Here is a 15,540-nt window from a genome sequence, read left to right on the forward strand (position 1 = left end):
TGGGTCCAGAGCAGAATGACACTCTTCAGCAGGGGTCAGCAAACTTCTGCCATGGGCCAGATGGTAAATATTTTCGCTTTGCGGGCCACACAGTTTCTGCTGTGACTACTCAACTCTCCACAAAAGCAGCCATAGGGAATATATAATGATTGAGTATAGCTGTGTTCCAGTAAAACTTTATCTATAAAAACAGGTGGGGGCCGCATTTGGCCCACAGAGCACAATTTGCCAAGCCTTGCTTTCGAGCCTTACTGTTCCTGGTACTTGGTCTCTAAACCCACCACTTCTTTTAGAGCTGAGCATAGGTAAAACTTTATTTCAACTCAGCAAGTGTTCCCGGGCGACATTATGTGTGCTCAGCACCCTGCAAGATACGTAAAAAGACACTTTCCTTCCCTCAAGGTCATGATGATTGGGGAGAGGAGGAGACCAGTGTATGTCTAGTGTTTCCATTTGTTCAGCAAATATTTCCTAGGTGCTGCTATACGCAAAGCATTGTATTGGGCACCAAGAGGGGGAATGAAGGCAATTCTACTGTGGGCTCCACCCTTGAGGAATGACAGTACAGCCAGGATATGAGACAGATCCACAAACACCTAAGTTAAATCCAAAGCAGAATATGACAACTGCAGTGAGAGAGGGCCTGATAAAGCCTGGGCCCTCTGGGTGTGCCCGTAAAGCTCTGTGCCAATAAAACTTTGTTTACAAGGAGAGAGGAGGTAGAGGAATCCTAGAGGCAGGAGCCTCCAGGGCAGTCCCTGAAGGATGAGTAGAATTTGGACAAGCAGAGATATTGGAGGAAAGATGTTTCTAGGTAGAGAAAACAGTGCAAACAGGAAACCTGAGGTGTGGAAGTGGGGTGCCGGTATGGGAACAAGGGGGTAAGTCAGTCTGGCAGGAACACATAATGTGGGAAGGGGCCCCATGGAAAAAAAGGTGGGAAAAGCCTGGTCGGCCAGGTCATGAAAAGCCTTGATCACACGTAAGGACTGTGCGTCAACGTGTGGATCGTGCAGAAGGTTCATGAAGTTACCCAGGCAGTGCTAGACTCTAACTGTTCATCCTGACAGCCATGCATAAAGTGGCCTCAAGGCAGTGCCTTGGTTTGTGTTCTAGAAGCAGACCCTGAAACAAGGCTTCCAGTACAGGCCGCGTATGTGGGAGATGAGCACAGAAAACACTAGTAGGGGAGTGGGAAGCTGGGATGGAGAAGGCAAGGCGTTCGATAATGGGTCCAAGGACATACCAGTCACCCCAGGAGGCAACCGGCACTCAGTCCAAATGAGGCACCTTGGGAGACTGTAGAACACGCAGCCACTTTCTCCCAACCAACGCACACGAACGCCGAGTACTTGTCCACCAGCTCCCCGTCTGTCACTGGCTGAGGGCTGCTTCCTAGGGCACTAACTCTCGGGCACTTCCCGTCTGCCTTGCATACAGGTCAAGAGACCATGCTTCCCTCACCTCCCCAGCAACCAAAGTCCTCAAGCAGAAAAGCTGGGAGGGGGGAGAGCGGTGGGACTCGCATGTACATAACCCAGGTGAGGGGTGACTCACTGAGAAACAGGAGGGGATGGCAAATACACAAGACCATGTGTGCCTAACCTCAGAAGCCATAAGCACAAGGGAGCCCGACACAGTGAAGGTCTCCGTGGCTTCTTCATTGAGATGAGGTTTTGAGCTGGGCCTTGAACAAGTAGGGGGTAATCAGCTGGCGGGTGGTTGGAGGCGAAGCGGTTTAGAAGGGGTTTGAAACCTTTGAGATGAGTGTGTTGTGGAGAATACCCAAGAACTTGGAATTATTGCCTACACCTCAGGTTCCTACTGCCCTTTAGCTCCCTGGTCTGCTACTGACCCGTAAAGTTCAGTGATATCTAATTCTGACGCTGACCCCTTCTGTGTCCCATCCCTCAGGAAGGGCGGGAACTGACCCTCGAGAAGCCAGAGCTGAAAGCTTTGGTGTCCGAGAAGCTGGAGGACCTGCACAAGCGCTGGGACAGGCTGGAGAGCACCACCCAGGCCAAGGCCCGCAGCCTCTTCGATGCCAACCGAGCCGAGCTGTTTGCCCAGAGCTGCTCTGCCCTGGAGAGCTGGCTGGAGAGCCTGCAGGCCCAGCTGCACTCTGACGACTATGGCAAGGACCTCACCAGCGTCAACATTCTGCTCAAGAAGCAACAGGTGCTCTGCAGGCCTGTGATGGGGATGGTGAACGGCAGCAGAAAGGAGGAGGGAGTCTGTAGCTCTTGAGATTTGGGAGGTCATTCTAAGGCCTCACAGACAACATCTTTCCCGGCAGTTCTCAAAGCGAGGTCCGTGGACCACCGTATCAGAATCTCTAGGAGTGTGTATCAGTCAGAGTAAAAGTCGGGAGACAGAACCCATGTTCCATCTTAAACAAGGAAACTTTAATAAAAAGAAGTATCAATTAGTAAAAGGTGTTCACCAAAAAGGGTAAAGAGAAATCAAAACCAGGGATCAGAAAACATTTTTCTATAAAGGGCCAGACAGTAACAGTTTGGCCTCTGTAGGTCATACAGTCTCTGTCACAAGAACTCTGTTCTTGTAGGGCAAAAGCCGCCATAGGCAATATGTAAAATTATATGTGTAATGGATGTGGCTATGTGCCAATAAAACTTTATTTACAAAAACAGGTAAGGGGCTGGGTTTGCTGGTCCCTGCTGTAAAGAGTACAGGAATAGCAGATGTAGGGAGCAGCTACTCTCTCTGGGGCTGAGGAGGGGTACCCAAGGAGGAACAAGATGCTCTCCCCCCACCCCACCCCCCAAGGCTGAGTTTCAGACCTCCGTGGAGAGGGCCGAGGCCCGCTGGATGTTGTAGAACTTTGCTGGGGTTATCAGGGGACCAAGCAGGTCTAGAGCTGGCGGGCCAAGACTGGCCAGTAGGAAGTTGCCTCTGGGATGCCAGTAAAACTTGCTGGAGGGCGAGAACCACTGGATTCCCTGCACGCCATGGGCAGTTTTGCCTCAGGAGCAAGAAGAAAGGCACACTGGAACCAGAAATAGCACCTTCCCTTCCTGTGCCTTGGGGTGACCCTCTAGCGCCCCCTACTCACAAGGCCTAGCATTGCACCAGCTGGCAATGAGAAATGTGGACCCGGGTCAGCGGCCCAAACGTGGTAAGATGTACCTGGAACCGAGGAGAATTTGGGCCTGAGAGGCAGTAAACTGATAACTGGCCCAGTTATCACACAGCCCCGGACTCTTAGGGATATTAAAGTTTGAGATCCACCGAGCTAGGCCACGAGGAGATGCTCTCCGTAGGGTGAGCTCCGGGGATAAGACATCTCCATTGGCTACACCAGCGTTACGTGTGCTGATCCCCCCCGCCCGGGTTGCAGATGCTGGAACGGGAGATGGCTGTGCGAGAGAAGGAGGTGGAGGCCATCCAGGCCCAGGCGACAGCGCTGGCCCAGGAGGACCAAGGTGCGGGGGAGGTGGAGCGGACCTCGAGGGCCGTGGAGGAGAAGTTCCGGGCCCTGTCCCGGCCCATGGCGGAGCGCTGCCGGCGCCTGCAAGCCTCTCGAGAGCAGCACCAGTTCCACCGGGACGTGGAGGACGAGATCGTGAGTTCCTAGGGTCTGCGATGGGGTGGTGTCACTGGGGCAAGTTGCTCCCTGCCATTCGCTTTCTAGTCTCCTTCCTGGATGCTGGGGAGATGCCAGCGGGGCTGTTGTCTCTTCCCTCTGGCACTGAACACGGGACGCCTTGGGGATGCCCTCGAGGTCCCTTTACCTCAGACTCAGAGATGACTGTTTCCAGCACACACACACCAGGAGCCCTAGAAAACCTCCCCCCAGGCCTCCCCACCGTCCAACCCCTACTCCTGCTTTGCCCCCTGGGCCTCCGCGGACGCCCTCTTTCTCATGCAGCTGTGGGTGACAGAGCGGCTGCCCGTGGCTAGCTCCATGGAGCACGGCAAGGACCTGCCCAGTGTCCAGCTTCTCATGAAGAAAAACCAGGTGAGGCCGAGGCTAAAGGCAAAAGAAAAGGTCCCAAGAGCCTCCCAGACTCGGAAGTTTGTCTTTTCTTAAAAAACCTTGGGGGTTCTCTGGCTCCGCTCGAGGCTGCGTGCAATCCTACGCTTCAGTGGTGGGCCTTCCCTCGCCGCAGGGGGATGGGCTCCCTCCGTGGCAGATCAGGCAGATCGAAGGGGCGCTGCCATCCCAACCTTAGGCCAGAGTTGGGGGCAAGTGAGGAGGACACAGGGAGAGAGAGGACTGGGAGTGAGGGGCCGGATGGATGTGGAGCAGGTGCAGGGGACGGGAGGCTGAGGGGGGTCCCCTGTCAGAGTGTCCTCTTCCGCCGCTGTGGACAGACCCTGCAGAAGGAGATACAGGGCCATGAGCCGCGGATCGCGGACCTCACGGAGCGGCAGCGTGCTCTGGGCGCGGCGGCGGCAGGCCCCGAGCTGGCTGAGTTGCAGGAAATGTGGAAACGCCTGAGCTGCGAGCTGGAGCTTCGAGGAAAGCGACTGGAGGAGGCCCTGCGGGCCCAGCAGTTCTACCGCGATGCCGCCGAGGCGGAGGCCTGGATGGGTGAGCAGGAGCTACACATGATGGGCCAGGAGAAAGCCAAGGTGAGAGGCAGGGCAGAGCTCAGGCTGCGGGGGCTGCCGCTCTCTCCCCGCAGACCCTCCTCCCTGATGCCCACTGTCGTCCCCAGGACGAGCTCAGCGCCCAGGCGGAGGTGAAGAAGCATCAGGGGCTGGAGCAAGCCCTGGCCGACTACGCTCAGACCATCCACCAGCTGGCAGCCAGCAGCCAAGACATGATTGACCACAACCACCCAGAGAGGTGAGCACAGCGGCCAACGAAGGGGAGAACAGCCCCTGGGGGGACGGGAGCTGATTCCGGGGTGGTGCGGGGATTGCGGAGCCTTCGGTACTACATGTGTACAGAACTGTCTAGAGAGCTGGACAGGCAGGGACCTGGCAGGTAGTTGGGGGGCCAGAGCGGACAGGACTCTATGGAACAGGCTACGGATCAGAGCCCGGCATCCTGAGTCCCGCGGTGCCTGCCCCGCCCCGCAGCACGCGGCTATCGATCCGCCAAGCCCAGGTCGACAAGCTGTATGCCGGCCTCAAGGAGCTGGCCGGAGAGCGGCGGGAGCGCCTGCAGGAGCACCTGCGCCTTTGCCAGCTCCGCCGCGAGCTGGACGACCTGGAGCAGTGGATCCAGGAGCGCGAGGTGGTGGCAGCCTCCCACGAGCTGGGCCAGGACTATGAGCACGTGACTGTGAGTGTGGGGTGGACACCAGCTGCAGGGCAGCCCTGGGAGGAGTAGAGGACCCACCGGGGAGGGCCCAGGGGCAGGGGGCACGAGAGCAGGCTGAGCAGGAGCCGTCCTTGGGTATTTGAAGAACTGTGCAGAACGGAGGTCATGGGGCCTGTACGTAGATGTGGGCAAAAAGGAAATTTCCAATCATTCTCAACAGCACGGGGGACTTGAGGTTCCTCTGCACAGTTTGGGGGCTTGGACCCTCATGAGTGCAGATATATGGACCATAGTTAGGGTATCCTTGTCTGAAGGCCAAAGGTTCCAAGCACCCCCAGGGCTTTTGCTGGGGGCTGGGGGCCTCAGTCACACCCGGGGTAAATGGAAAGCAGCCGCCCTGCGGAAGAAACCTGTTTTGGCCTGTGTGGCCCAGGGAGAGGAGTGGGTTCTCGGTTTGGGGCGAGAAGACTCACGCGTTAGGCGGGGACTGCGTCCACCGGCGTCACGGCACTGTCCGTGTCTCCTCCAGATGCTCCGCGACAAATTCCGAGAATTTTCCCGGGACACGAGTACCATCGGTCAGGAGCGCGTGGACAGCGCCAACGCACTGGCCAACGGGCTCATCGCCGGGGGCCACGCCGCCCGGGCCACCGTGGCCGAGTGGAAAGACAGTCTCAACGAGGCCTGGGCTGACCTGCTCGAGCTGCTGGACACGCGGGGTCAGGTGCTGGCCGCGGCCCACGAGCTGCAGCGCTTCCTGCACGGGGCCCGCCAGGCCCTGGCGCGGGCGCAGCACAAGCAGCAGCAGCTTCCCGACGGGACCGGCCGCGACCTCAACGCGGCCGAGGCCCTGCAGCGCCGGCACTGCGCCTTCGAGCACGACATCCAGGCCCTCAGCGCCCAGGTCCGCCCCCCCGACCCCTGGTGCGGCGAAGTGGGGGCTGGCTCCAGGGAGACTTGGTGGGAAACGGCGGGGCGGTGGCGCGGAAAGGCAGGGAGGATGGCATCCTCTGGAGGGACACTTAGGGACGAGGTTAGAAGGATTCCAGGAAAACCTCTCTGGCCAGGGGGTGTCTAGCCACGGCGTCCACAAGCCTTCTGGAGGGCCCGTGACATTTTCAGAGGGTCCCAAAGGCTAGATTCTTCATATTGTACTAAAATCCGCCTGTTGGTCCCACCCAGCTTGGAGCTCCAGGCCTCCACCAGATAAGCATAGGTTCTTCCTCCAACTGTTTAAACCCAGTCAGCCATTACCCACGTCCCTTCTAGCTGAACCCAGTCTAGCGATCTCTGGGGTCCCATGTGTCCTGGACAGGCCTCTAAAAGCTCGACTGGCCAGGGGTCCCGTTAAAGGCTTGCTCCCCCACACTCCCCAGGCCCCCTGTTGAGACCCAGCAGGGCAGGGTATGACAAGGCTTATGCTGGGCACCAGCCTTCATTTGTCCCAGCCCCCCACCCTCTGCTCTCCCTTCTGCCTCTCTGGCTGGTAAAATGGGCAGGAGGTGGAGAACAGAGACCGGGACTGGGGACACCCCAGCTCCTGAGTCCACCCAGCGCTACCTCACTCCGAGCCGGGGTCCCGCAGGTCCAGCAGGTGCAGGATGATGGCCACCGGCTCCAGAAGGCCTATGCCGGAGACAAAGCCGAGGAGATCGGCCGTCACATGCAGGCTGTGGCCGAGGCCTGGACCCAGCTTCAGGGAAGCTCTGCTGCCCGCCGTCAGCTGCTGCTGGACACCACGGATAAGTTCCGCTTCTTCAAGGCTGTCCGGGAGCTGATGCTGTGGATGGATGGGGTGAACCTGCAGATGGACGCCCAGGAGCGGCCCCGGTGAGGCCCCCGGTGCTTTGCGGCCTCCGGGGGATTGGTGGCCAGGAGAGGGTTATGGACACAGCAGTAACATGGTCTCTGTGCCCCCAGGGATGTGTCCTCTGCAGACCTGGTCATCAAGAACCATCAGGGCATCAAGGCAGAGATAGATGCCAGGGCCGACCGCTTCTCCTCATGCATCGACATGGGCCAGGGACTGCTTGCCAGGAGCCACTATGCAGCTGAGGAGGTGGGGGAGGTGTGGGCGCCACCAGGCCATCCTTACGGTGGGGAGGCCTGAATGCTGATTGCTCCTCTGGGTCTCCTTCCTTCCTCTCATTCTTCCTTTGTAGAAATCCCTCTCTCCCCTCAGTGCTGTTCAGGGATTCCGCCATTCCAACTTTCCCCCAGAACCGTCTGCCTCTTGACATCAGAAGTCACCAGTTCCCTGTGTGAGTCCTCCAGGGACCCTGGAAAGGTCCCACTGGGTGCTAACTCATGTCTCTGTGCACCCCCCCCCCCCCCCGCCCAGATCTCGGAGAAGCTGTCTCAGCTGCAGGCACGGCGCCAGGAGACAGCAGACAAGTGGCAGGAGAAGATGGACTGGCTCCAGCTTGGTGAGCTGCGGTGGGGGCCAGGCCTCGGGAGAAGGGGCTGGGGGTTCCGTAACCTGTCGTTTCCAGAGTAGGTAAGACCAAGAGGCCTGGGCATGGAACTCAAGGTGCCCACCCTTGGCACTGCCTGGCTCTGCTCGGTGCCCCTGCTCTGGGGCACTAGCTTCCTCCGTGTCCCTGTTCTCCAAGGGCTGTGGCTATAGGGCTCTGCTGGTGCTCTGACCTGCCATCTCCCTGTGGCACCCCCCCCAACCCCTGCAGTTTTGGAAGTGCTCGTATTTGGGAGAGACGCGGGTATGGCGGAGGCCTGGCTGTGCAGCCAAGAGCCGTTGGTGCGAAGTGCTGAGCTGGGTTGCACAGTCGACGAAGTTGAGAGCCTCATCAAGCGGCACGAGGCCTTCCAGAAGTCAGCGGTGGCCTGGGAGGAGCGTTTCAGCGCGCTGGAGAAGCTCACCGCGGTGAGGGCTGCGGGACCCCAGGAATGCCCGCCCCCTCCCACTGCCCCAGGCCTGTGATCTCTCCCGCTTGAAGGAAACGCATCTTCTCTTCCTGCTGCACCAGCCTCTCCCCGATGTGAGCCAAGAGTGCCGCTTGTCACCACAGCTTTAGGAGCCATCCGTCCTCCCCCCCTCCACCGGGTGACACTAACAGACACCATCTGCCCCGTTGCTTCTAATCCCCACCTTCTTTTGGAATTCTATTTTCTATCCTTTCTATTTCATCAGGCTAGAGCAGAGGCCTTTCAACTTTCCCCAGTGCCCTGGTCCTCTTAAGTGAGACCTTCTATGCTCTGATCCCAGAATGTTTTGACAGCTGGAGGAGCAGGAGAAGGAGCGGAAAAGAAAGAGGGAGGAGGAGGAACGGAGGAGACAGCCCCCTGCTCCAGAGCCCACAGCCAGTCAGCCTGAAGGGGACCTGGTGGACAGCCAGACGGCTCCTGATGCTGCCTGGGACAGGTGAGAGCTGGGACACCTGGGGAAGGAGGAGGAGGAGGCTAAGTCTCAGCAACGCAAGGGCTTAACGTTCTGTGTCACCTCCTGCTGTTCTAGAACCCACCCCCGGCTACCGGCATCCACACAGCAGGCCAGCGTTAACGGAGTCTGCGCAGATGCAGAGTCCCCACAGGTGACCCCCGCTGCCCTGTGCACCCCCATCAGGATCTTAGTACCCCCACATCTTGCACGTCCTCTTACAGCTTCTTGTCCTTGTAGCCCCTGTTGGAACAACAGAGACTTGAGCACGGCAGCTTCGCAGAAGGACCTGTGAGTTTCTCCCAGAAGTGTGGGTGTTAGTAACCGGGAGATGAAGGGGTGCAGACGGGCGTGAGCCGGGGGGTGGTGGTGGTGCTGGGCACAGGAGAGGGTGGGGGCCCAAAGGACACACGGCGGCCAGGAAGACCAGCTCTTGGACTTCAGGCGTCATGACATTCAGGCGAGGTATTTCCCATCTGCTCCTCTGACGCCGACATTGTTTTCCATTTTCCCCACAGGGGTCCGGCACCGGGGATGAGGCCAATGGGCCCCGGGGAGAGAAGCAGGCCCGGACGCGGGGCCCAGCCCCTCCTATGATGCCCCAGAGCAGGTCATCCGAGTCAGCCCGGGTTGCCACTCTGCCCCCTCGAGGCCCCGAGCTCTGTGCCCAGGAACAGATGGAGGGGATGCTGTGTCGCAAACAGGAGATGGAAGCCTTCGGCAAGAAGGCTGCCAACAGGTACTGGGCCTGGCCTTCCCTGCAGCCTCCTCCTCCGTAGACAGCGGGGAGGTGCCCTGTAGGAGGAGGGTCCTCTGGGACAGGGGGAGGACCCAGCAGAAGAGTGGGGCCTCAGGTGAGGGTCGGGGGAGGGGGGAAGACGAGGAGCTCAAAGACAGGAGTGGTCCTGGCAGTCCTCAGACATCCGAGCTAGTCCCAGGGTTCTAGGCCCCCGCAGAGACTGGTCACCCGTGTCACCTGCATCACGGTCCCGCCCAGGTCGTGGCAAAACGTGTACTGCGTCCTGCGGCGTGGGAGTCTCGGCTTTTATAAGGACGCCAAGGCAGCCAGCACGGGAGTGCCATACCACGGAGAAGTGCCTGTCAGCCTGGCCAGGGCCCAGGGCAGCGTCGCCTTTGATTATCGAAAACGCAAACACGTCTTCAAGCTGGGGTAGGAGTGGGAGGTGCCCTGGGGATGGGGGGCGCGGGGAACTGGGGGCGATACAAAGGAAAGGGGAGCCACAGGCTAGAAGCAGAGGGAATAGAGTTATAGGGCTGGGCGTTTGGGGCCAGCCATGTACATGAGGGAAAGGTGGGGGACTCTGGTTGTATTCCACACTAAGGGGAGCAGGGGCCCCAAGATGCAGGCCTGACTGCTGACGATGGCAAGCAAGATAATGATCCCGGATGGGAAATCTGAAGGGAGGGTGCTGGCGCTTCCCGGCCGCTGCGGCCTCCCAGGGCTTGCCCCCGCCTGCCAGCAAGCAGCCAGAGCAGGAGGCATGGCCTGGGGTGCAGATGAGCTCACCATGATCCTCAGCAGCTGAACGGCAAGGGTTTGCTTCCGCACAGTCCTGGGAATCTGAAGAATGTGCAAGACGTGTCTGGTCTGGCGCCAGGGCCTGTAGCCCCGTGTTCCCCAGCCTGGCCTCGGCCTGCTAACCGAGCTCTTGCCCAGCTCTCATGCAGCCATCCCACGTTCTCAGCTCTGCCCTGACGTTTCTCTTTTCTCCCAACAGCTTACAGGATGGAAAAGAGTATTTATTCCAGGCCAAGGATGAGGTGAGCTGGCCCCTTCTCCTCCCACGCCCCCGTCTCTCCGCGCCACTCTCAGAACGTTCCAGTTGCAGCTTCCCCTTTCTTCCCTCTCCTCCCTCTTTCCTCGAGTAAGGGTCTCCTTCGCGATCAGGCCACCTGGATGTCAGTGAAAGCCGCACAAAAACGTCTTCCCCTTCTTGATCGCCCCGTCGCTTCTCTGCCAGCCCTCGGAGGCAGCTTCCGGCTGCCCTGTGGCTGAGCACCCACCCCTCTGTGCCCTGTGCAGGCAGAGATGAGCTCCTGGCTGCGGGTGGTGAGTGCCGCAATTACCACGGCGTCCTCCGCCTCCGGGGAGCCTGAAGAGCCGGCGGTGCCCAGTGCTGCCCGCGGCATGACCCGGGCCATGACCATGCCCCCGGTGTCACCGGCTGGGGCCGAGGGGCCTGTCGTACTTCGCAGCAAGGATGGCCGAGAACGAGAGAGAGAAAAACGCTTCAGCTTCTTCAAGAAGAGCAAGTAGTGGGCGGGGAGGGGGGCCCAAGGCTCCCGGGCCAGCTTCTTCCCTCAATTCAGGAAACTGCCAGGGACCGTCAACAGGGACCACCCTCTTGTCAGGACAACTGCCTGCTGCTAGGGTCTGTTGCCAAGGTCAGCCCATCACCAGGAACTGTCTCGGAGGACAAGTCAGTGTTCCCAAGGGCAACGCTCCTCTTCTGCTGTTTAATTCCAGACTGGTGGTGGGACCCAGGCGACCCCCAATTCCACTCCCACCTCCTGACGTCCTCCATCTCCCCCCGGTCCTACACCCCAACCCCGACCCGGGTGCGGGCAGTGCTGCACCCTCCACAGAGGCCATGTGGGCACGGCTGCCCCTGCCTCAGGTCATTCTCCCACCGCAGCAAGGGCATGCCCCTCAGTTCCTTGCCCCTGGGAACCAGCCAGGAACCTCTCAGAGCTGAAGCAGGACCTGGGGGCAAGATTGCCAGATGACCGAGTCAGAGACGCCGAAGCTCCCCCTTCCCATCCTAAGTTACCCTCTGATTCAAGCCACTCCATCTCCAGCGACACTCAGTGGCTTCCAGGTGTGAGTGGTTCGGGGGCAGCCACAGCCTTGAGTCTGGCCAAGGAGGTGATTAAACAGCTCAGCTTCTCTTTCTGCTTCCGGGTGTCTTTGCTTTCCTGACCACAAGCCTCCCTGCCTCTGGCTCTGGTCTCCTGTATGTCAGGTTTCCTCTCTGCCCCCAGCCTCCCAGCCCTCAAAGAACCACATTATTTTGAGAGCCTCCCTAGCCCGGTTTCATTTCCCCATGATCATAACCTCCAGTTTGCTGGGCTGACCAATGACAAGCCTCTTTTTAGACCCAAGAAGTTCGCCATGGGTCAGGGTGATGGTAACAAGCACTACTAATGTTAAAAGGCAGTGATCAACTCCTTCCCTGGTACACAACTTTCTTTACTCATGACTCTCTCGACTGTTTTCCAAAAATGAAAGACTGAATTGCCCAGGCAAGTCTCAGCCACTGCTCGGCCCGACAGTGGAGAATGGAGCACGTGGGGGTGATTACTGACCCCATCTTCTGTCTCCTCCCCAGTAGAGAGGATCAAGGGAGTTCAGACGGGTCAGATAAGTGGCAAGTTTCCAATCCACTGACCAATAGGATGACATCACTCTGGGAAGCCACAAGTGTGTAAACACACACAAACACAGAATATATTCTAGATCTGGTGAAGTATAAAAAAAAAGAGTAGGTAGCTTTCTCCCTTGTCTCTGGCTTGGCAATTGAAGTTTCAGGGCAACAGTATTGCCTTGGTGGTCTCCTACAGGAAAAGCTTTGTTCTTTCACTGTTTCCCATAAACAACCATTTCTTTTGGGAGCTCAGAGAAGATCTTTCCAGAGAAGCAGCCCTATCTGTAATTTTTTTTTAAATTTTAAATTCCAGTATAGTTAGCATACAGTGTTATGTTAGTTTTGGGCATACAATACAGTGATTCAACACTTCTATGCATCACCCAGAGCTCCTCACGACAGATACACACCTTAATCCCAATTACCTATTTCACCCATCCCCCCACCCCCTCCCCTAAGCAGCCGTGTCTTTAGCATAATTGGCCAAGGGCCCTGGCTGAGTAGACCCCTGACCATCATCAGCCATGACTAAGACAGGGTCAGGTGTGTGCAGGCCCGGGGCTCGCACAACACAGCTCCAGAATGGTCTCCAAACGTGACAGCTGGTAGACCAGACAGCCCACAAAATAATTCTCCCTTTCTCTTAAGAAAAGCAGATTCAGAAGTATTCCACAGTCAACATGTTGGATAAATGTGACTGGAACAATCTGTTGGGGGACTAAATGGAATAATACATCAGCACTACAACCTTCTCTTGTTCCTCAGGTACAACTGTGCAAAGGAAGAAAAAGTCATACATTGTAGAGTGCTCAGGGAAACAGGGTTTTTCCACTGCAACGGGGCAAGCCTGGGAGTTAGGAGGGGAAGCAATAATGGGAAATTTTAGAAGGAAATGTACATGGGAGTGAGAAATTAATGAAGAAATGCTCATTTTAGCATGTAAAATGTGAGTGGAAATTGGGCAGCCAAGTACAGCAGTCTTACAGGACGCAGTCAGTCACTGAATGGAGAAGTCATGAAGATGTGCTTTGAGCATCATCTAGGTGGCAAGACATAGAAGAGGATAAACATAAGGTCAGGAAGTAAGTCTCGAGAGACACCTTCAGATATGAGTGGAAGACAAGGAAAGTTCCAGAAAGAGACCAAATGAAATGGAGCAGTGAGGGCTATGAGAAAGATTAGAGCACAAAAATACAGTACGCGCAGGTCTGAGAAATATGGACAGCTAAACGTGGATTATTTGGAGAAAAATGGATTTGCCTTCTCACCAAACACGGCCTCCGAGGGTGAACTCTAGATCTGCACTGTCCAAGACAGTAGCCATGAGCCACATGTGGCTACTGAGCACCTGAAATGTGGCTAATCCAAAGTGAAATGTGCTTACAAGTGTAAAATGCTCACCAACTTCAAAAACTGAAGAGGAAAAGAAGAATTTAAAATATTTCATTAAATACTTTTTATACTGATTATATGTTGAAATATTTTAGCTTTATTGGGTTTCAAAAGTATTAAAATGAACTTCAGCTGTTTCATTTTACTTTTTAAATGTCTTTACTGGAAAATTTTAAATTACATAGACGGCTGACCATATATTTCTGTTTGGACAGCCCTGCTTTTGTTTGTCTTTTTAACATTTTATTTTTAAGTCAGCTCTACACCCAACGTGGGGCTCGAACTCATGACCCTGAGATCAAGAGTCACACATTCCACCTACTGAGCCAGCCAGGTGCCCCAGGATGGTACCGCTTTAAATTGACTACAGACCTAAATGTAAATAGTAAAAAACATGACTGTTAATAGAGGAAAATGTAGGAGAATATATTTGTGACTCAGGGGGGTAGAAAAGGACAGCTTATACAAAACTGCAAAAGCACAAACTTTAAGACAAAAATAAATTAGATTCTATAAAAAATTAAGAATTTCTGTTCAATGAAGGGCACCATGGACAAAGTTAATAATTAGTGGAATGACGGAAAATATTTAGAGATCAATGTCTAGAATAAACAAGAAAATCCTGCAAATCAACAACAAAGAGGAGATTGCAACCACTAAGAAAATTAGGCAAAACATATGAACAGGAAATTTACAGAAGAGCAAACTCAAAAAACCCTAAAATCATCAGTAATCAGAGAAATGCAAATTAAAACAACAGTGCTATATCACTTTATACCTATTAGACTAGCAGAAATTAGAAAACTGGACAATGTCCAACATTGGCAGAGTCATTGATATACAGGGTCCCTCACGTGCTGCAGGTGACAGGGTAGACTGGTACAGTTTCTCCAGAGAACAACCTGGCACTACTTAGACAAGTTAGTTCCATGTATACCCAGTGAGCCAGCAACCTAGCAATTCCACCCTGGGTTTATATCCCCTCAAATTCTCACAGGGATCCAGTAGGGCACACATAATTACTGTAATGATGCTAATAATTGTAACCTTGTTTATAATAGTGGGGCATTGGAGGCAACATGAGTGTCCTACACATAGAGACGGATAGGTAAAACACAGTGGTTGCACATTAGGGAGTATTACCCAGTGGTTAGATAGCACACAGCAACACAGTGAAAAAACTAAAACAATGAGCCATGCAACACAATTTACATGAACATCTACATAATTTACCCAAATGCACAATCGATGGACCTTGTTTAGATCCACATTAGAAGAAACCAATTGCAAAAAGACATTTGCAACAATCTAGGGGAAATTTTAATATAAAGATTAGATGATATTAGCATAATCCTGATGTTCTAATTAGAGGTAGATAGTAAAGTCCTTATAGGCGAAATAACATCATGTCTGGGATTTGCTTTTTTTTTCCTTTTTATTAACATATAATGTATTCTTTGTTTCAGGGGTACAGGTCTGTGATTCATCAGCCTTACACAATTCACAGTGCTCACCATAGCACATACCCTCCCCAATGTCCAACACCCAGCCACCCCATCCCTCCCACCCCCCTCCACTCCAGCAAACCTCAGTTTGTTTCCTGAGATTAGGAGTCTCTTATGGTTTGTCTCCCTCTCTGGTTTCATCTTGTTTCATTTTTCCCTCCCTTCCCCTATGATCCTCTGCCTTGTTTCTCAAATTCCTCATATCAGTGAGATCATATGATAATTCTTTCTCTGATTGACTTATTTTGCTTAGCATAATAGCCTCTAGTTCCATCCACGTCATTGCAAATGGCAAGATTTTTTTTTTTTAAAGATTTTTATTTATTTATTTGAGAGAGAGAGAATGACAGACAGAGAGCATGAGAGGGAGGAGGGTCAGAGGGAGAAGCAGACTCCCTGCCGAGCAGGGAGCCCGATGCAGGACTCGATGCGGGACTCGATCCAGGGACTCCAGGATCATGACCTGAGCCGAAGGCAGTCGCTTAACCAACTGAGCCACCCAGGCGCCCCAAGATTTTTTTTTTTTGATGGCTGCATAATATTCCTGTGTGTGTGTGTGTGTGTGTGTGTACCACATCTTCTTTATCCATTTATCTGTTGATGGACATCTAGGCTCTTTCCATAGTTTGG

The 15,540-nt window shown here is 54.9% G+C and overlaps 1 protein-coding gene across 4 annotated transcripts in view; it reads left to right on the top strand.

Moving 5' to 3' along the window:
- SPTBN2 (spectrin beta, non-erythrocytic 2) overlaps nucleotides 1–11,537 on the top strand; it is a 38,602-nt gene extending 27,065 nt beyond the window's left edge. For all 4 annotated transcript variants that reach the window (XM_081797721.1, XM_081797722.1, XM_081797719.1 and 1 more), the window contains 18 exons: nucleotides 1,915–2,178; nucleotides 3,359–3,583; nucleotides 3,890–3,979; nucleotides 4,336–4,596; nucleotides 4,683–4,813; nucleotides 5,050–5,254; nucleotides 5,763–6,137; nucleotides 6,819–7,063; nucleotides 7,154–7,292; nucleotides 7,575–7,659; nucleotides 7,918–8,114; nucleotides 8,470–8,612; nucleotides 8,706–8,781; nucleotides 8,868–8,918; nucleotides 9,146–9,366; nucleotides 9,625–9,798; nucleotides 10,367–10,409; nucleotides 10,672–11,537. In XM_081797721.1, coding sequence (XP_081653847.1) covers nucleotides 1,915–2,178; nucleotides 3,359–3,583; nucleotides 3,890–3,979; nucleotides 4,336–4,596; nucleotides 4,683–4,813; nucleotides 5,050–5,254; nucleotides 5,763–6,137; nucleotides 6,819–7,063; nucleotides 7,154–7,292; nucleotides 7,575–7,659; nucleotides 7,918–8,114; nucleotides 8,470–8,612; nucleotides 8,706–8,781; nucleotides 8,868–8,918; nucleotides 9,146–9,366; nucleotides 9,625–9,798; nucleotides 10,367–10,409; nucleotides 10,672–10,905 — 3,159 coding nt within the window. In that variant the 3' untranslated portion in view covers nucleotides 10,906–11,537. The remainder of the gene's footprint in view (nucleotides 1–1,914; nucleotides 2,179–3,358; nucleotides 3,584–3,889; nucleotides 3,980–4,335; nucleotides 4,597–4,682; nucleotides 4,814–5,049; nucleotides 5,255–5,762; nucleotides 6,138–6,818; nucleotides 7,064–7,153; nucleotides 7,293–7,574; nucleotides 7,660–7,917; nucleotides 8,115–8,469; nucleotides 8,613–8,705; nucleotides 8,782–8,867; nucleotides 8,919–9,145; nucleotides 9,367–9,624; nucleotides 9,799–10,366; nucleotides 10,410–10,671) is intronic.
- The last annotated feature ends 4,003 nt before the right edge of the window (nucleotides 11,538–15,540 follow it).

The sequence above is a fragment of the Leptonychotes weddellii genome, chromosome 11 (assembly GCF_054177405.1).
Source record: "Leptonychotes weddellii isolate Sample4059 chromosome 11, ASM5417740v2, whole genome shotgun sequence".
NCBI lineage: Eukaryota > Metazoa > Chordata > Mammalia > Carnivora > Phocidae > Leptonychotes > Leptonychotes weddellii.